The sequence below is a fragment of the Jaminaea rosea genome (assembly GCF_003144245.1).
Source record: "Jaminaea rosea strain MCA 5214 unplaced genomic scaffold BDZ90scaffold_1, whole genome shotgun sequence".
In the NCBI taxonomy this organism is placed as follows: domain Eukaryota; kingdom Fungi; phylum Basidiomycota; class Exobasidiomycetes; order Microstromatales; genus Jaminaea; species Jaminaea rosea.
In genome coordinates, this window is record NW_020289975.1 from 2,198,934 (window position 1) to 2,215,654 (window position 16,721).

Here is a 16,721-nt window from a genome sequence, read left to right on the forward strand (position 1 = left end):
TCTTGAATTCAGCCTCATTGTCACCAGCCCCTGCGCTTGAAACCTGGCTATGGCTGTCAAGTATCTCAATTGATATTGCCGCGCTCCTGTGACGCTTATCTGCCGTATACGCGCAAACATGTCCTTCTCGGACGACGCTTTCGATGAATTCGACCTCGACGAATCCGCCATCGCCCACATCGACGCCGTCGAGAATGGCGCCGCCGCCGCCGCCGCTTCAAAGGCTGCCACCGAAGAGACAGCTCGGATTCTATGCCCAGAGACACCAGATGTTCCTCTACGCACCTCCAGAACAGCGCTGAGCCGACCACCACCTCACAACACTACACCTAGCCGCCCTCCCGCTGAGCCATCACGAGGACCCTCCGATCCCATCGAAATCGACGCAGACGACGACTGGGATGACGGACTGCTTGGACAGCTCGATGTCGCTGAGCAGGTGGCAGCTGCGGCTGGATGCACGACCATCGCTGCCCGTTCCAAAGATGGGAACATCGGTAACGCAGTGGCGGGACCCTCGCGAGGCATGCAGAGAACAGCAAGCTCAGGCGCCAATTACGTCCAGCGTACGCTTTTCGGCGACCGCGCGACGCAAGCGCCTCCCTCCAATGGTCTTGGTATCGTCACCATGTCGTCACAGTCTGTCGCAGGTGGCGGTACGAAAAAAGCCCGTCAGACAAAGCAATGGAATCGCACAGCCTATGCGCAGTCAGGGGCACGTCGCATCACCGCTCCTCGCCCTCGCCCTACCCAGCAGAACTCGGAAGACAGAGCACTTGAGGCTGCGCTTGCGGGTGTCGAAGACATCGAGGATGACGAAGACTTCGAATGCCCGCCACCTCGAGCGCGCCCACCTCTTCCTGCCGCGCCCCCGCCAGACGCCATGAAGCTCGAGCTGGACGTACAGGCAGCCGAGACATTCCTATACCCGACCAATATGGCCAAGCGTGACTACCAATTCAACATTGTTCAGCGGGCGCTCTTCGACAATGTCCTCGTCGCTCTGCCTACGGGTCTAGGCAAGACGTTCATCGCAGCAGTCGTCATTCTCAACTTCTTTCGCTGGTATCCAAAGGGCAAGATCGTCTTCGTCGCCCCCACGAAGCCGCTGGTCGCACAGCAACAAATGGCATGCCACGGAATCTGTGGTCTCCCATGGGACGTAGCCTGCGAGATGACGGGCAACACCGCCAAGTCTCGCCGCGGCGATGAGTGGGAAGAGAAGCGGATCTTCTACATGACGCCACAGACGCTTGACAACGATCTGGCAACGGGCGACGTCGATCCGAAGGACATCGTCTGTCTTGTAGTCGATGAAGCGCATAGGGCAACGGGCAATTACGCCTATTGCAACATCGTCTCGCAGATGCAAGCTGTCAATCCGTACTTCCGTATTCTCGCCCTCACCGCTACACCCGGCTCAACGAGCGAGAGGGTTCAGGAAGTCATTGACAACCTACACATCAGCCTCATCGAGCTGCGCACCGAGGAAGCCCTGGATATTCGTCAGTACATTCACAAAAAGCGCGAAGAGCCCATCGTTGTGTCCATGACCGACGACTTCCGCCACCTGCGCGACCTCTACCTCGACGTCATGGACGAGAATTGCAACACCCTCGTCACTCACGTACTGCTCCCTCGCTGCGATGCAGCAACGCTCCATCCGTTCCGCGTTCGCTCCATCTACGCAGAGCGCAAGAGCATTCTGGCTCAGAAGCGCTGGCTTGGCTCCACGATCAACGAGACGGCCAAGATGGCCGACGCACGTCATCACCTCGATACTTTCTCCATCAAGATGTTCCGTGCTCGAATTCAAGAGCTGCTGGACAGCATGAAGAAGCAGGACTCCAAGAAGATGAAGCTCGCACAGGTCATCAACCTCGCTGCTTCCATGCCGGATGAGGCGCATCCCAAAATGATCAAGTGTGTCGATGTCATTCTCGACCATTTCTCGAGGGAGACGCAGGACTCATCGACGAGAGTGATGGTGTTCTGCTCTCTGCGCGAGGCTGTTCACGAGATCGTCGACCTGCTCAATCAGCAGGAGGGCGTCAAGGCCACTCCTTTTATAGGCCAAGCGTCAGACAAGCGAGGCCGCGGACTTACGCAAAAAGAACAGCAAGAGATCATCCAGAAATTCAAGCAAGGCACCTACAATGTCATTGTTGCCACCTCGATCGGTGAAGAAGGTCTCGACATCGGCGAGGTAGACCTGATCGTCTGCTACGAGGCTGTGAAAGACTCCGTGCGCATGCTTCAGCGCGTGGGCCGAACAGGTCGCAAGAGGGAAGGTCGCATCGTCGTACTGATGACCGAGGGACCCGAGTCGAGCGTCTGGCAGAAGTCAAAGGACACGTACAAGGGGGTCCAGCAAACAATCACTGCAGGACATAGCGTCACGCTCTTTGATGACGTACCTCGTCTGGTGCCGCAGAGCATCAAGCCCACGGCTCACTTCGAGGAGTTGGACCAGCCTGAGTTTGAGCCGGCGATGATCAGCTCGAAGAAGGCCGCGGGCAAGTCGGCAAAGGCGCTCGAGAAGGCCAAGAAGCGGAGAGCTAGGCTGACGGATGTTAATCGTAATGTGCCGGAGGGGGCACTGCTTGGCTTCTTGAAGGCGTCTGCGATCAGTCGCGACTTGCAAGAAGCAGACGACGATGAGGAAGGGGACAGAGGAGGTGCAGCGCGCAGGGCAGGGACGTCGATGAGGAGGCGCGGTCAGCAAGCCCGTGAGGCGTTGAACAGTGTCGACTCTGACTCTGACGACGATGACGATGCGATGGAGCGAGGTCTTGACTTCAAACGCCCAGATCTCAGTCGCACGGCGAGCGCTCAGAAGAAGAAGAAGCAGGCAGAGGAGGAGGCAGCGTATCGACAGGCTGCGGAGCAGAGCGGCGCCCAGCTACCCACCGCATCGAAGCCCACCACTATCTCCAGCACCGACAGTCGCGGCGAGACTACAAATAGCGCACGTCGTGGCCGCCAGCTCGGGGCGAGACGCGCGACTTCCCAGCATACCGGCAGCGCGGATGATGGGCGTCGTTCCCGCTTCGCTGTCGATTCAGATGACGAGGCAGGAGGCAGCGAGCCGGCTAGCAGTCCACTGCCTCTGATCTTCAACCGAGCCAATCAGGTCAATGGAGCGTCTGCTGCAATGAAAAAGGCGCAGCCCGCTCGGTCAGCAGCCTCAGGAGCTTCAGGCAGCAACCGCAGCGCAAGTAAGCCGGCATCCGATCCATCTCCCGCCTCAGCAGCGCAGCGACGCGCCGCTTCGTCTTTTCATCAAAGCCCTTCGAACGGCGAAGACGACTTCAGTATGTCATGGGCCAACGACGACGGTGTGTTAGCACAGCTGAGTCAAGAGGCGACAAGACAGGTCCAAGCGCGTCAGCCTTCGGCGGCCAGAAAGGACTCACAGCAGAAGAAGGGAAGCATCAACAACACTGCGCCTTCAGCGCTGCAAGACTCTCCCTCGCCGGAGATTGCCCGTCGTCGCTCCGGCAAGGTCCACCCGCTTATGGCGAGCCTGCTGGCTGAGCAAGAGCGACAGACAGCGGCAGCCAGTCCGAGCAATCAAGAGGAGGGTCCCTCGAGTAGATCGAAGCCATCAACTGCATCCATCGCAGACAACTCCTCGCCCATCGTGCAGCGACGCGCGCCTAGGGTTCCTCAGCCCTCCCATGAGAGCGTGGACGAATCGCCGCTTGTTGACAGGCGGCGGAAACGCGTGACGGCGGTGAGCGATAGCCCACTCGGCGAGGATGATGAGGCGAGAGGACTCATGGGCCCACCAAGGTCCAAGCCCGCTTCAAGATTTCGCCGAGCTGTTGCTCCTTCTTCGGATGGCGAGGAGGATGGGGAACGTAGCCGCGCAAAGGGCGGCGCGAACGGCAAGGGCAAGGGCAAAGCGCGCGACAAGGATGCACGAACGGTAAACATTGTTGAAGACAGTAGCGACGAAGACCGGCCCGACGCAGCAGCAAACGGTAAACGCAAAGCTTCCGCCACAAGCAAGAACAAGAAATCCCGCGAGAAGAAGAAGCGCATCACCAATTCGCCCACCTCTCGCGCCTTCTTTCATCACGAGGCTGAACGGGATACAGACGAAGAGCGGCGCGAACGCAACCGCTCTGACTCCAATGACGAAGGCCTCAGTACGGACGAGGCGGACACGAGCGACTTGGAGCACGTGGGCGATTTTGAGCCGACGCAGGCGCCGAGGGGGTACAAGCAGATGGATGTATATCGACAGAGCTTATTGACGCAGGGTGGTGGGGATGGGAGGGTAGAGAGCTACGCCGCCTTGGGAAGGAGGGCGGGGAGAAGGGGAGCTCCATTAGGGAGGGGAGGAGGCGGAGGGCCAGCTGCCTCTTTTGCCAGTACTCATCGAGGCCCTCAGCCCCGTATAGGTCGCAGCTCGCAGGGTGACGAGTCTGATCGTTACTCACTCGGCTCCTTTGTCTGTGACGACGATGACGTTGATTACGAGTCTGGCTCGGGGGCCAACGAGGACTCGGACATTGGGGCGGACGATGATCCCGATGTGCACTGGATACCTGGCGTCAGTAAGCCGAACGTCGAGCTTGCGTCAGAAGATGAGGTGGACTACGATTCTGACTGCCATGACTTGTCGTAGGTGGGAAGAGGCGAGTATGGCGAAGAGCAGGAACGGAATTATGCACTGCGATATCTTTACATTGATCGGCAGCCTGCGCGCTCGCTACATCACGACTTCTGTTGCCCACTCGTCGCCGCTATCCTCTTCCCCCCGCCCTTCACCTCATCTATCCTCCTCCATACATGCTCCTTAGTAGTAACAAGCGCCTGCTCCGGCGGTCTCTGTATCCATCCCTTGTCCTGCGCTTCTCTCAGCCGCATCATCGCTCCTGCTCCCCCATTGCCTTCTTCACCTGCAAGCCGGGCTTGCCCTTCGTGCCATTCCTGGACAGCGCCACGCAGCTCAGCGTCGCGCCAAGTTACCTCCCTCCCCACGTCGAGCAGCGATACATTGCTCGACGTTTTCGACACACAGTCGCCCAGCAAGGCTAGCCGTTGAGCGATCCGAGCAGGAGCGGGCGGTGCTCCTGGCCCTGGGGCCTGTACGGCTCGCGGATAGAGGTAGACGAGGACGCTCAGCAGGAGGAGCAGGCAATGTCTAGCGAGATAGACATTGGCATGCCAGTGATTCCAAGGACTACGTTGGTCCTCCGACCAGCCGTACCAGTCGAAAACCACTGAGATCTCTAGGACGGCCATTATGGGGAGGAGGGCGGCGAGGGTGGAGCGCCAGTGGGCTGAGGATACCACCGTTGACGCGGAGGCGGAGCGGAGGGAGTCGAGTGATCGCAATGTCGTAGTCGCGGCAGTACTGAGACCGAAAGCGAGGGCGTGCAGGGCGTAGAGGAGGAGGATGGGCGGGAGCGCATAGAGTTGATGGTCGGAGGGGTGCGTACAGTAGCTGCACGATAGGAGTGGGGAAGGGCCCAGGAGGAGATAGGATTGCTGCGGAGCGAGAGAGAGCGAGAAAGGTAAGCACGTAGGCCCGAAATAACACTTGGGCGTCGTGACACTCACCCTCGAGCTCATACTATTCAACCTCCTCAACAGCCTCTCAAGGACATCACCCCCTGCAGCAGCTCCCGCCGCCGACTCTATTCCTCCATCCTCGCCCATCCCGCCTACCTCTCCCGTATTCATCCATCCGCTCAACCCCACCTCCTCGACCCCCAACGCCGCGACCCTTCCTCTCAAACTCGCCGAACTCGCCCCGATCGGCAGCCCGGTGTGAAGGAAGAGGTCACGCGAGGCTCGATAGGATTGCCCGAGCGGGTTAAGCGCTGCAAGGTGGTACGTCGCAAGAGTGACGAAGAGGGTGAGGAGCAGGTATTCAGAGGGATGCAGGGAGACGAGTCGAGAAATTCGAAGGGAGAAAAGGCGGGGAGAATACCAAGGCCGTCTGAGAGAAGAGGGGGAGGCTGGCGTGGTCGATATTGGAGCCTGGTTACTGCGCAGGTAGCGATTGAGCAGTGGGACCGCGAGGATCAGCCCCACGGTGATTAGGGGAGACGTGGAATCTGAGCCGCCCATGATGACGACGAAGCTTTGGAGCTGCTCTGAAGCGGCGTGACCTAGGCGATAAGGTGATGTTGTTGAGGAGCAAAAAGGTGCAAAGACACGAAGCAATGCGCTCGAGCCAGTCCGACACGGACGGACGCGATTCTCCACCTCGGCGCCCTACACCTTCCTCCGACAAAACAAGATCCTCAGGCCGCGACAGAAATCACAAAACTTGACAATGAAGCGAGATGGATTATGGCGAGAGGCGAAAGACACGAGATGAAAAAAGCGCTTCCTAGGGAAGCCTGACAGGAGAAGGAGAAAGAGCTTGGATGAAGAGGCGGGGAATCAATGAGGAGAAACAGGAGAGATATACGTGGATGCGGTGACAGAATTTTCAGAAGGAAAGTGGGCAAGATCGATAGGGATTGTGAAGCGCTCGTGGACTGCTCGTATATGATGCGAGTGCTTGCTGAGGCTTGTGTGCGGGCCTCTCTAAGAGCCTCGAGGAGGAATGGGTGGGCTGAACGCCGAGAGAACTGATGTGACGGAGAAGAGAGAAAGGAGAGGTCGATGCTGGTGAGGATGAAAATAGGCGGAGGGGTAGATCAGGGAACGGTCCGTAAGTTTGAGCCTGCTTTTAGGCGACGATTGAGATCCAGAGGAGCAATTCAAGAGCGCCGCTTGACAAGCCACTCCACGAGGCTGCCCTCAATTCGCAAGTGCCTTCTGCTCCCGCTGCTGTTGCTTCAGTTGCCCTGCTCACTTCGCATTCGCCTCGACCAGACCGCCAAGCCCTTCTGCGGCCACAATGCCCAAGCAATCATCCTCAGACTCTTCTCCCGTGTGAGAAGAGTGTGCCGAGTGCGACGCCACGGATGGATGCTTTGCAGCAAGCGCCGAACCCTCCCCATTGCTCTGTTGATGAGACATCTCCGGCGACACTTGCGTAGCCTTTTGACCTGCAGCGACACCAGCCTTTGTCGCGCTCGTCTTCGACTTCCCCTTCAATGGCGTGTCACTTGGCGAAGTCTTTGCTTGCATTTTCGCCTGCGCGTCTGGGCTCATCGACGTTGCCGAGCCCTCACTTTGGCTGGTGGCCGTCGTAGCGCTTGTAGTCACGGACGGCCGCCTCGTGTCGTCCACTGCGCCGCCACCTAGGCCGAGGCCCAGTCCTGCCATCTCACCGCTGCTGCTACTGCTTATCGCCGACGTCGCCGTCGTGGCGTTGGTGGCGTCAGTCTGCTGGCTAACTTGACGCTCGAGGGACGCCCCTGGCGGTGCCCTGTGTGAGTGTGGATGAGGTGGTAACGCGCCACCGGAAGGTGTTGAGTCGCTGCTGCCCCTGCCGAGGACTACAGCCGGTGCCAGCTGCCGAGCGTCGTTGCTCGTATTGCTGTCTGGATATCTGCGTGTGGCGGGGGTAGAGCCGTCGACTGTGTGGGGCATTTGCTGCTGATGGTAAGGCTGAGCTTGATAGTACGCCCGAGAAGCCGTCGGCTGCTGCTGCTGCTGCTGCTGTGGATGCTGATTGCCTCCCGTCATCGCAAGATTTCCAGCATCAGGCGCAACTGGTGAATAGAGGCCATCATGGAAGTCGTAGTGCAGAGGGATTGGATCTTGCCAGCTTCCCAGGCGATGCGGCGTTGGTCGGCCAGACGCGTGCATGCCGGGTGGCGGAGCAGAGATCATGTTAGGATATGATAGAGCAGAGCTCGATGGCGTCGTCGGCGTCATGTTGGGTTGGGCTGCGGAGTAGATGTTGGCGGGATGAGGCGAATGATAGTGCGGCTGCGATGGGTAGAAGGGGATGCTGGGTGGATGCGGAGGAATGGGACCAGATGCCATCTCTTCGGGGCGAGGAGTGTAGACTGCAAAGGGAAAAGGACCTCCCGGGCCCTCATATGAGTAGCTGACGGGCATGGGCGGCATGCTGGAGTGATGCGTCGGCACAGAGTTGATGAGGCCACTAGGAGGCGGACCCGGGGGCGGTGGTAGCCATTTTTCCCACTCATGGCGCTTTCGGATCCTTCGCCCCTCCTCATCGAGCTCAACGTGATAGCTGTGTAACAGCCTCCCCTTGACTTCGGGGTGTTCCAAAGAAACGCCCAGGTCGTCACACATGCTACGCAGCCTCCTGAAACTGGCGATGAGACTCAGTGGTAGCCAGCCGGCCGCCGGCTCCATCTGCGAACGCAGAAAGACGTCTCCTGAGAGGTTGCGCTCGCTGAGGTAATACTCGACCTGCGTGACGAGCTGCATTGCTGCTGCGGGAACATCCATCATCGGGCCGGCCAAATGCGCAGATGGAGCTGGAGCGGGAGTTGCAGGCTGACCTTGGGCAGGTGCAGTCAGCGGCGGACGCTGCTCGCCTTGAGCGTCTGGCTGCCAATACTGCGGCTGGCCGGGAGCAGGTGGAGCAGAGGGGAACGAAGTTTGATCTCCCTCGCCTTGGTGGTGGTGCTCATGGTGCATCAGATGACCGTGCATGTGCATGGGCACAGCGGGCCAGAATCTCGCCCCATCGTAAAACATTGGGTCCCAGCGCGGAATATCATCTGGCGAGGAGAATGGGTGGGGACCAGGAATGAGACCGTGATTGAGCGACATGGTCGGTGGGCCGGGCTCGTAGAAGGTCGTACACTGGTCCCAGGACGATTGGGGAGCATCAGTAGCGGAGCGTTGAACGATGCCATTGTCGTAACGTGCCGCATGGCTGGGCTGGCTGCGAACGGGCGAGGACGTGGATGCGCCAAGACCAGCGTGGTCGATGGTGGCGGGGAGCGCGACGCTGCTCTTCGTCGGACTGCTCCTGTGAAGCCCAGATCGGCCGCGATTGCCCGCCTTTTTACCCCTTGTGGGAGTCTCTTCTTGCTGTGCGGATCGCCAACCGTCTGCGTCTTCTTCCCGACGCAGTCTGGACGGCGAGAATGAGCCATCCGAGTTGAAATGAGTGGGCACAGAGGGGAGACGAGGACGAGTATGAATGGTCACGGGCGAGCTGACTTGTGCGGCCTCGTCGCGTCGCTTCGACGAGCTTTTGCTCTGGCGGTTCGGCGACTCAGGAGAGGGCTTGCGACCGGCGAGTGCGATGCCGTGGTGAGGCTCATCCCATGAATCGCTGCTTGGCTCTATTACTGTAGTCTTGGTAGAAGGTTCCTCGTCCCAGCCGCTACCACTCGAGGTCTTGTCGACAGAGCCGCTGGCCTGCTCCGACTTCGTCTCATCCTTTGACAGTCGCTCAGCTGACCCGCTGCTCCTACTGGCTTTCTTTCCCTTGCTAGCGCTGACACCCTTACGAGCAGGCAGCGGCGAAGCGTGCGTGATCTCGGGGACGATTTCTACCCATTGCTTCCCTGCCTTACGCTGCCCGCTGCCGCTTCTGATCTGCAGGCCTTTGATGGCTTCAAGACCGCTGCCAGTGCTTACGGCGCTGCCGGGAGTCGAGCTGCCAGTCGAGACAGTGGCATGCTGCTGCGCAGGCGTGCTCTGCGTCGTCGATGCAGTGGACGACTTCTCTGCTTCATCGAGGGAAGGCCAGTTACTCTTTTCTTGAGCTGAGAAGACGAGAGGCGGCGGTAATGTTTTGTCCGATGCTGCGTCACTCTTCGCTCCCTTATCAGTCTTGATCTCGAGACCTTTTGCCGCTGTTGTGGGAGGCGGTGACTTTGCATCAACTGCTGAGGGAGCGTCTTCAGGCAGGGGAACCGGGGAAGCCAGGGCTCCTCCACGAACAGCTTTGCCCCAAGCTGGCTTGCGCTCTCCGTCGCTGTCAGCCCGCGCAGCTGTGACCGCCTCCTTTGCGATCTTGTGGTGACCTTCATTGATTAGTGCCACTCGGCTCAGCCAGGCATCGTCGTAGTCTCTTGGCTTGATCTTCACTGCTTGTAACGAAGACAGAGGCTCCGTTGCTTTGGTCGGAGATGGTGTCAACGGTGAGCGCAATCGTTCGACGACATCTGCTGCGTCAGATGACGATCGAGGCTTCGTAGATCCTGGTGTCTGGGATGGTGTCTGGGCTCGTGTCTCCATCTTCGTTGCATTGCTTGCGACCGCTACGGCCTTGCCGATACTCCCTCCTGCGGTTTCGTCGCTTGCCGCATAAGGGGCATCCTTCGCTGCATCGCTAATTTCCTCCGTCTTGGTGGACGATGCTGCTGGGACTGCGGCATTAGCGCGAGCGGGCGCCTCCGACGAGGTGTATGGACTCGATGCTGGCCTTCCGGCTGGTGGAGCAGTCTGTGCTTGCGCTGACGCTGCCGCTCTTTGCTGCCTCCTCAGCTCCCAGATATTGTTCGACAGTGAGGGCAATGCAGTCGGCTTAACCGCCTTGTCGTCTGCGATCAGGGGGGGCTTCTGCTCTGCTGGCGTCGGATCGTGGAGGCCCTTTGCTGCTCCATTGACTTGGGAAGGTCGCGGTGGCGTAGCACTCGCGATGGCGAGCGGCGCCTTGATAGGACTGGAGAACGTGGGTCGAGGCATAGCTGCTGGAAAGGTCGGTACGGTCTTGGCAGGAGGGGTCGAATTCACGCCAGGCCTGACGGGGCTTGGTGACACCAAAAATGAAGGTCCAGCATTGGGACGGGATGACGTTGCTGCAGATGTGCCCGAAGCGGGCGACGATGCCTCGACATCGCCCATCTTGGCCTCCTTTGCCTTGCGCAACAGGTCTGCGTAGCTCATCTGAGGCTTGCCGCCTCCCACGTTGGACCACATCGTGGGGAGAGGCCTCTGCCAAAGGTCGTGCTCGCTTCTCGTGTATGCGTGCTAGGGTTGGTGGTAGGGTAGCTCTGCGGTAGAGAGGATGGAGGAGCACGTGTGAGAAAGTGTGAAACATGGGCTGACTCGTCTTACCCACTCGCGTTGGCCTCGATGAACTTCTAGTACGTCGGGATGGCTAAGGCATGGACGCGCTTCTGAGGGCCGACCTGGTGACCTTTCACAGCGTGACAGCTAAGCTCAGAGGGCCAATCTCGTCAGCGCCCTGTCACCAGGACCGGTGATGACAAAGGTGATGGCAGGGAGTATTGGAGTAGCTAAGCCTAGCGTGTTCTGCGAGATGAGGGAGTGTTGCGACGACGAGGAGGCGGCGGCGAGAAGCTGGAGACAAGGGTCCGCCGAGCAGCCGCTGAGCACCACTCGACGGCAAGGCGACGGGCGACGGCTTCTCTTTCCCTGTGGATTACGGGTCTGCTATGAACCCGCCCAGGGCGGAATAGGCTAAGCGGCTATGGCGGGCTCGAGAGCTCAAGGGTTGGAGCTGCCGCGACTTGACTTGACAACGGCTTGAGAGGGGTCAGGAGCGCACGAGGCTCAGTGAGCTCGAGCAAGATGTGCGAAGGGCAGAGGGGATAGGGAGATGGTAGTGTGGAGAAGAGAGGAGGGAAGCGGGGAAGTGTGGGGAGCAACAAGGAAAGGGCGCATTCCGTTCGCCCGACTTGAGGGTCGCTTCGGACTGGAGTCGATTGGGCTGAGCCTGATCTGAGCGTGCGTGCATGAGGGACAATCGGACGACGCAGGTGAATCGTCCAAGTTGTGACGAGACGACAGTCAGGATAGGATAACATGGCTCGATTGGAGTTGTGCGAAGCTTGGACAGAGGTTAGGTGTGCAAGGGCAATTTGAATAGCTGGACGGACAGATGGTCATCATTGGGTGGCAGTAGGCAAGAGCGGGGAGCAGCTCAACGAGCTCATCGATGGCAGAGCGCGGATCATACCCCATTGGGTCCATTGTTGCCCATCGCCTGATCCCCGTCATCGTCCTCCTCATCCTCCTTAGCTGCCAGAGCCTTCGCAACTTTGAGCGCTTCCGCCTCATTGCCATAATGGGCATTCCTCTTCTTAGCGAAGGCCTCCCTCTGCGCCTTGGTCTCCGCATCCTCATCTTCGACCTCGTCGTCGACACCCACAACGGCTTCCTCCTCTGCGCCGCCATCGACATCCATGTTCTCGCGCCTAACACCACTGCGAGAGTCGTCCGCGCCCCCGGCCGAGCGCGAGCTTGCACGGCGGCTTGATGAGCCGGAGGAAGGGAGGGAGAAGGAAGGACTACGACTTTGCGTGCGGTTGGAGCGTGAACCGCCCTCTGCAGATGTAGCGCTCAGACTGCCGTCGGGGTTGGGGCCAGAAGGCGTTGTGCCGGAATGGGCCAAGTCTGCAGCATCGAGACCTACAGCGGGAGCTGCGTTGCCTGATCCGGAGGGGCGACGGGCTGCTCCACCACCAAGGCTGGCGTTAGCGTTGGTGTTGGCAGCGAGCTCTGCGGCGGCGGCATCATCCTGGCCGCCGGTGCTGATAGAGCCAGAGGCTGCGCTTGAAGGGCCAGGAGATTGCGAATTGTCCAGAGCGAAGGCTGCGCGCAGAGACAAGAGAGAAAGAGCGTGTCAGTGCGAGATTGAGCGAACGTAGCTTGAAATATCTGGAGCGCTGGTCTGCACTCACAATCGAATCCACCCTCATCATCACTTAAACCAGAGCCATGAACAAAAGGAGTTTTTGGTTCATCAATCTTCATCCTCTGCGTGCTCTCTTTTTCAAAGTCATGAAGCGCGATGTTCGATTCGTCCCAGCTCAAGCCATTGGGGCCGACGTGCTGTCCCTGAGGCGCATTACTCGTATCAATGGACAGTCCTTCGCTGCTGCTGGCGATGTCTTCTGCTCCTCCTGGCTGGGAGGGACGACGCTCTAGCGGGTTCTTGAGGATGCCCTTTGGCTTGGGCGCTTGACCTGAGGGCGTGGGGTGATGTTTTGGGCTGGACATTGTTGTTGTCTTGTAGTACGATTGAGTCGGGCAGGAGCTGTGCGGAGTGCAATCGAGTGGATAGATGTGGTGGTGATGAGGTCAAGAGATGAAGAGGCAAGCGATGGCCAGACGGACGACACGGGCGGCTGCTCGACTGCATGCAGCAGCAGCGCGATGCCATCCACGCCAGCCAAAGTGATGAGAGTGGCCCGTGCTCGCCTCCCTCATTTGGAAATTGGCTCAGGCCCATGGCTCAGTCACTCACATCGCTCACTCATCATCATCGCATCGCAGAGAGATAATACACGCTTTGATATTGAGACACAACTGTGCTAGTAGTGATGATGTAGACGTCATGATGAGATGACAGACGAGAAGAGGCAAGGCAAGAAAGAGAGAGAAATTGTAGTGACAGGACCAAGTCAGGGAGAGAGGCAGTGCAGGTGACGCGCTAACAGCCGTTGTTGAAGGTGTGCGAATCCAAGCATCAGCTCTCCATCTTTTTGCAGCAGGGTGCACCGCTTAGTGGGAGGCAGGCTTCTTGATGACCGAAGTGTCCGGGACACCAGGCAGAGGGAACTGAGTCGCAAAGGCCTCGACGTCGTCGGAGAGCTTCTTGACGCCCTCGTGCTGAGCGGCCGCCTTGTTGAAGTCAACGAGCTTCTTGCCCGACGACTTCTGGATCTCGAGGGAGAGCTGGACGGCACGGTGAAGGAACTCTACGACCTGTTCCATGTCCTTCTCCTTCATACCACGAGAGGCGAGGGCAGCGAAGCCGAGACGGACACCGCCGGGAGTCATGGCAGAGACGTCGCCAACGACGGCGTTCTTGTTGACCGTGATGTGGCACAGGTCCGTGAGGCTCTCGAGCTTGGAGCCTGTGAGCTGGATCGGACGCAGGTCCCAGAGGACAAGGTGGTTCTCCGAGCCGTCTGTCTGGAGCTTGTAGCCCAGCTCGTGGAGCTTCTTGGCAGCAGCCTGCGAGTTGCGGATGACCTGAGTAGCGTACTCCTTGAAGGCCGGGTCAGCAGCCTGCTTGAGTGCAACGGCAATACCAGCGATGGTGTTGTTGTGGGGACCACCCTGGCAGGCGGGGAAGACGGCAGCGTTGATCTTGCCCTCGACCTCGGAGTCGCGGTCCTTGCGGAAGAAGATGAGACCGGCGCGAGGACCACGAAGCGTCTTGTGGGTCGTCGTGGTGACGATGTCACAGTAGTCGAAGGGGTTGTTCTGCACCTTGGCGGCAACGAGACCCGAAATGTGCGCAATGTCGGCCATGAGGTAGGCGCCCTGCGACTTGGCCGTCTCGGCGAGGCGAGAGTAGTCCCACTCGCGAGGGTAGGCGGATCCACCGCAGATGACCATGCGCGGCTTGAAGAGGTCAGCGTTCTTGTGGAGACCCTCGTAGTCGATGAGACCAGTCTGGGTGTCTACTTGGTAAGGGAAGGACTGGAAGTAGATGGACGAGGCCGAGATCTTCTTCTTGGCAGTGTAGTAGCCGTGGGTCAGGTGACCGCCGGATGGCAGGCCGAGACCCATGATACGGTCCTGGGGCTGGAGGAGGGCGGTGAAGGTGGCGAAGTTGGCAGTCGAGCCGGAGTAGGGCTGGACGTTGACACCCCAGACTGCGGGGTCAAGACCGAAAGCCTTGAGGGCTCGCTCTCTGCAGAGGTTCTCGAGCTTGTCAATGTGCTCGTTGCCGCCGTAGTAGCGGGCGCCAGGGAGACCCTCGGAGTACTTGTTGGTCAGGATGGAGCCGTTGGCCTCCATGACAGCGAGGGAGGTCAAGTTCTCCGAGGCGATGAGCTCAAGGCCCGAGAACTGACGGTAGGTCTCATCCTCGATGATCTTCTGGACCTCAGGGTCGGCCTGGGCCAGAGGCTCGTAAAGAGACTTGTTCTGCGGGGCGTGCGCGAAAGAGCGTGGACAAGGTCAGCTTGACATGTCGGGAATGTCAGAAGGTCCACTCAGCGGCACTCACGTAGTCGTTGGGCACGGGGATGGACATGGTGCGCGAAGATGAGGCAAAGCTTCGTGGCAAAAGCGTTCGCGAGGACGATGCAAAGGGCAGCGAGGTAGCTGTAGGGGTGAAAGTCCTAGCAGATGCTCTGCGAAGAGATTGTTGGCAAGTGGAAAGGATCGAAGAAGAAGTCGTTGAGATGCGAGCTGGCATCAGAGGTTGACGAGGTGGTGTGAAAGAGGGGGCAGGGGAGGAGGGGACTTGAGAATAGTTGATGCGTGCGCTCGACTGGGATGAAAGAGTCAAAGCCAGAATTTGCGCTCCGTCCCGTCCCGCCTCTCTGGCCTGGCCGCTTCTTCGCCTCTTGCGTCTATGCGAGCAGCACGCAAGCAGGTGGCGCCTCCCCCAACAGCCTACGCAAAATGCTCCGGCCTCGCTGCACGTTGACATGAGTGTCTAGCAGTCGAGGTCATTCATGGTATGACGGTCGCCACCGCGACATGATCGTGCTAGCGTAGCTGCTGAGGGTCCTGGAAAAGGCTTTCATTCATTGACTGGTGCGCTCGGGCGGCGTGGTGGCCGCGGAGGATTAGCTCAGACGGCAGCCAGATCTCGCAGGCCACGTGGCGCCCTCGCATCCCGCCCGCGAGGAGGGAGAAGAGTAGTGGGTGAGGAGCAGGTAGCGACAAAAGAGGAGCGCCGCAGACTGTTAGAGAGCTAGAAGAAGCGCCAGAGGAGCAAGGCGATGCAGGTATGGATGTGAAGCTCGCAAGTGATCGAAGAGATGATGAGTGACCGTCGCGGGATCGAAATTTGAGGTTGAGGGACACGGAGTGCGTGGTGCTCTTGAGGCATCGCCACGGGTATGCCCGCGTCAAGGGAAGACTGACTGCTGGACAAACGGGAGTTGCCCCATGCTTGACGATCGAGCCAGACTTGACCCAAGTCTACGCTGAGGACTGGGAGGAAAGGGCATGTGCGGGATGTGACAATTGTGAGCAGCGTCGTCTTTGCCCAATGTAACCGCGTCCCCCCACCTTGATGTAGATCTTGTGAACTCAATCGCCGTTGGAGCCATCGCCGTAGCTCTGCCATTTGCCCTGTACCACATTGGGCATGAGAGAGGTCAGCTGCGTATATCGCTCACCAGTACGCTTTGCGCACGCTCACCACGCCCGTCAGACCCAGCGTATTACTTGTTTCTCCTCCGCCACCGGAGCCACCACCGTTGCTAGCACCTGCATCATTGGTGGAGTCGCTGGTATCGTCACCGCCTTTGAGGTCTCCGGGGTCCCTGCTAGAGAAGTCGAGGAAACGGAGGGGGGATCGAAGCGCCATGGCCAAAAGGTATTGTATGAGATGAATGTTAGCTGAGGAGCCAGGCGGATCGATGCGATCGGGCACCAGCGGCGGCGTGCGAGAGGTGAATGTGTCAAGTAAGAGAGCTATAGAGCTTCGAGGAGGGCTGAGCCCTGCTGTCGTGTATCTGAGGGCTACGGTGGCGATATGAAGGTAGCAAGGCTGATGGCACGGCCGTATGGCGTAGTAGCCCCGTTACGCTCGCCCTGAAGAGAGAGTCGACGAACGCCCGGCAACATCTGAAAAGAGATTTTCTTGCAATGAAGAAAAGCGGTCCCATACGAGCTGATTCCACGCTGCTATCACGGCTGGCACAGGCTGCCGTGGATGAGGTACGCTCATTGCTACACCGAGCGGCTAGAAATGAGAAGAGCGGCAGAAGCATTCGGACAACGTGGCAGTGCAGAGCTCATTGAAGGCCGAGCAGGCGAGGGCTACCGATCGCTGTTGATGGTCCCAGAAACCTGAGCTGCGGACTGGTGATGCTTCACGGCGAGCATCATCATCGCCACTGTCAGCAGCGGCGCAGTCGCGGTGAGCAAGAGGAGGCGGAACAGCTGCTTGGCCCGATTCCGCCTGCAGCAGCCGGTCCGGTGGAGGG

General features: G+C 59.2%; 7 protein-coding genes across 7 annotated transcripts; 1 reads left to right on the forward strand and 6 right to left on the reverse strand.

The window, feature by feature from the left end:
* Positions 1-883: 883 nt before the first annotated feature.
* On the forward strand, positions 884-2,967 carry BDZ90DRAFT_245129 (P-loop containing nucleoside triphosphate hydrolase protein; the record flags this gene model as incomplete). Its single annotated transcript, XM_025507490.1, has 2 exons — positions 884-2,520; positions 2,811-2,967. The coding sequence occupies 2 exons, from the start codon at positions 884-886 to the stop codon at positions 2,965-2,967; spliced, it is 1,794 nt and encodes a 597-aa protein (XP_025365443.1).
* Positions 2,968-4,656: 1,689 nt separating this feature from the next.
* BDZ90DRAFT_277258 (hypothetical protein) lies at positions 4,657-6,168 on the reverse strand. The gene is made up of 2 exons (XM_025508990.1): positions 5,575-6,168; positions 4,657-5,502 (listed from the first exon to the last, which is right to left on the reverse strand). The coding sequence occupies exons 1-2, from the start codon at positions 6,085-6,087 to the stop codon at positions 4,726-4,728; spliced, it is 1,290 nt and encodes a 429-aa protein (XP_025365444.1). The 5' UTR covers positions 6,088-6,168; the 3' UTR covers positions 4,657-4,725.
* A 541-nt stretch (positions 6,169-6,709) lies between these two features.
* On the reverse strand, positions 6,710-10,950 carry BDZ90DRAFT_25569 (hypothetical protein). Its single transcript, XM_025507860.1, has 2 exons — positions 10,916-10,950; positions 6,710-10,847 (listed from the first exon to the last, which is right to left on the reverse strand). Exon 2 carries the CDS (start codon positions 10,771-10,773, stop codon positions 6,820-6,822), a length of 3,954 nt encoding a protein of 1,317 aa, XP_025365445.1. The 5' UTR covers positions 10,774-10,847; positions 10,916-10,950; the 3' UTR covers positions 6,710-6,819.
* A 634-nt stretch (positions 10,951-11,584) lies between these two features.
* On the reverse strand, positions 11,585-12,899 carry BDZ90DRAFT_229829 (hypothetical protein). The gene is made up of 2 exons (XM_025505230.1): positions 12,501-12,899; positions 11,585-12,411 (listed from the first exon to the last, which is right to left on the reverse strand). Exons 1-2 carry the CDS (start codon positions 12,817-12,819, stop codon positions 11,771-11,773), a joined length of 960 nt encoding a protein of 319 aa, XP_025365446.1. The 5' UTR covers positions 12,820-12,899; the 3' UTR covers positions 11,585-11,770.
* A 424-nt stretch (positions 12,900-13,323) lies between these two features.
* On the reverse strand, positions 13,324-14,809 carry BDZ90DRAFT_216296 (glycine hydroxymethyltransferase; the record flags this gene model as incomplete). The annotated part of the gene is made up of 2 exons (XM_025504262.1): positions 13,324-14,700; positions 14,783-14,809. The coding sequence occupies 2 exons, from the start codon at positions 14,807-14,809 to the stop codon at positions 13,324-13,326; spliced, it is 1,404 nt and encodes a 467-aa protein (XP_025365447.1).
* A 1,010-nt stretch (positions 14,810-15,819) lies between these two features.
* On the reverse strand, positions 15,820-16,160 carry BDZ90DRAFT_277262 (hypothetical protein; the record flags this gene model as incomplete). The annotated part of the gene is made up of 2 exons (XM_025508991.1): positions 15,932-16,160; positions 15,820-15,861 (listed from the first exon to the last, which is right to left on the reverse strand). The coding sequence occupies exons 1-2, from the start codon at positions 16,097-16,099 to the stop codon at positions 15,820-15,822; spliced, it is 210 nt and encodes a 69-aa protein (XP_025365448.1). The 5' UTR covers positions 16,100-16,160.
* BDZ90DRAFT_25650 (hypothetical protein) lies at positions 16,060-16,641 on the reverse strand. Its single transcript, XM_025507892.1, has one exon. It carries the CDS (start codon positions 16,503-16,505, stop codon positions 16,194-16,196), a length of 312 nt encoding a protein of 103 aa, XP_025365449.1. The 5' UTR covers positions 16,506-16,641; the 3' UTR covers positions 16,060-16,193.
* Positions 16,642-16,721: the final 80 nt, after the last annotated feature.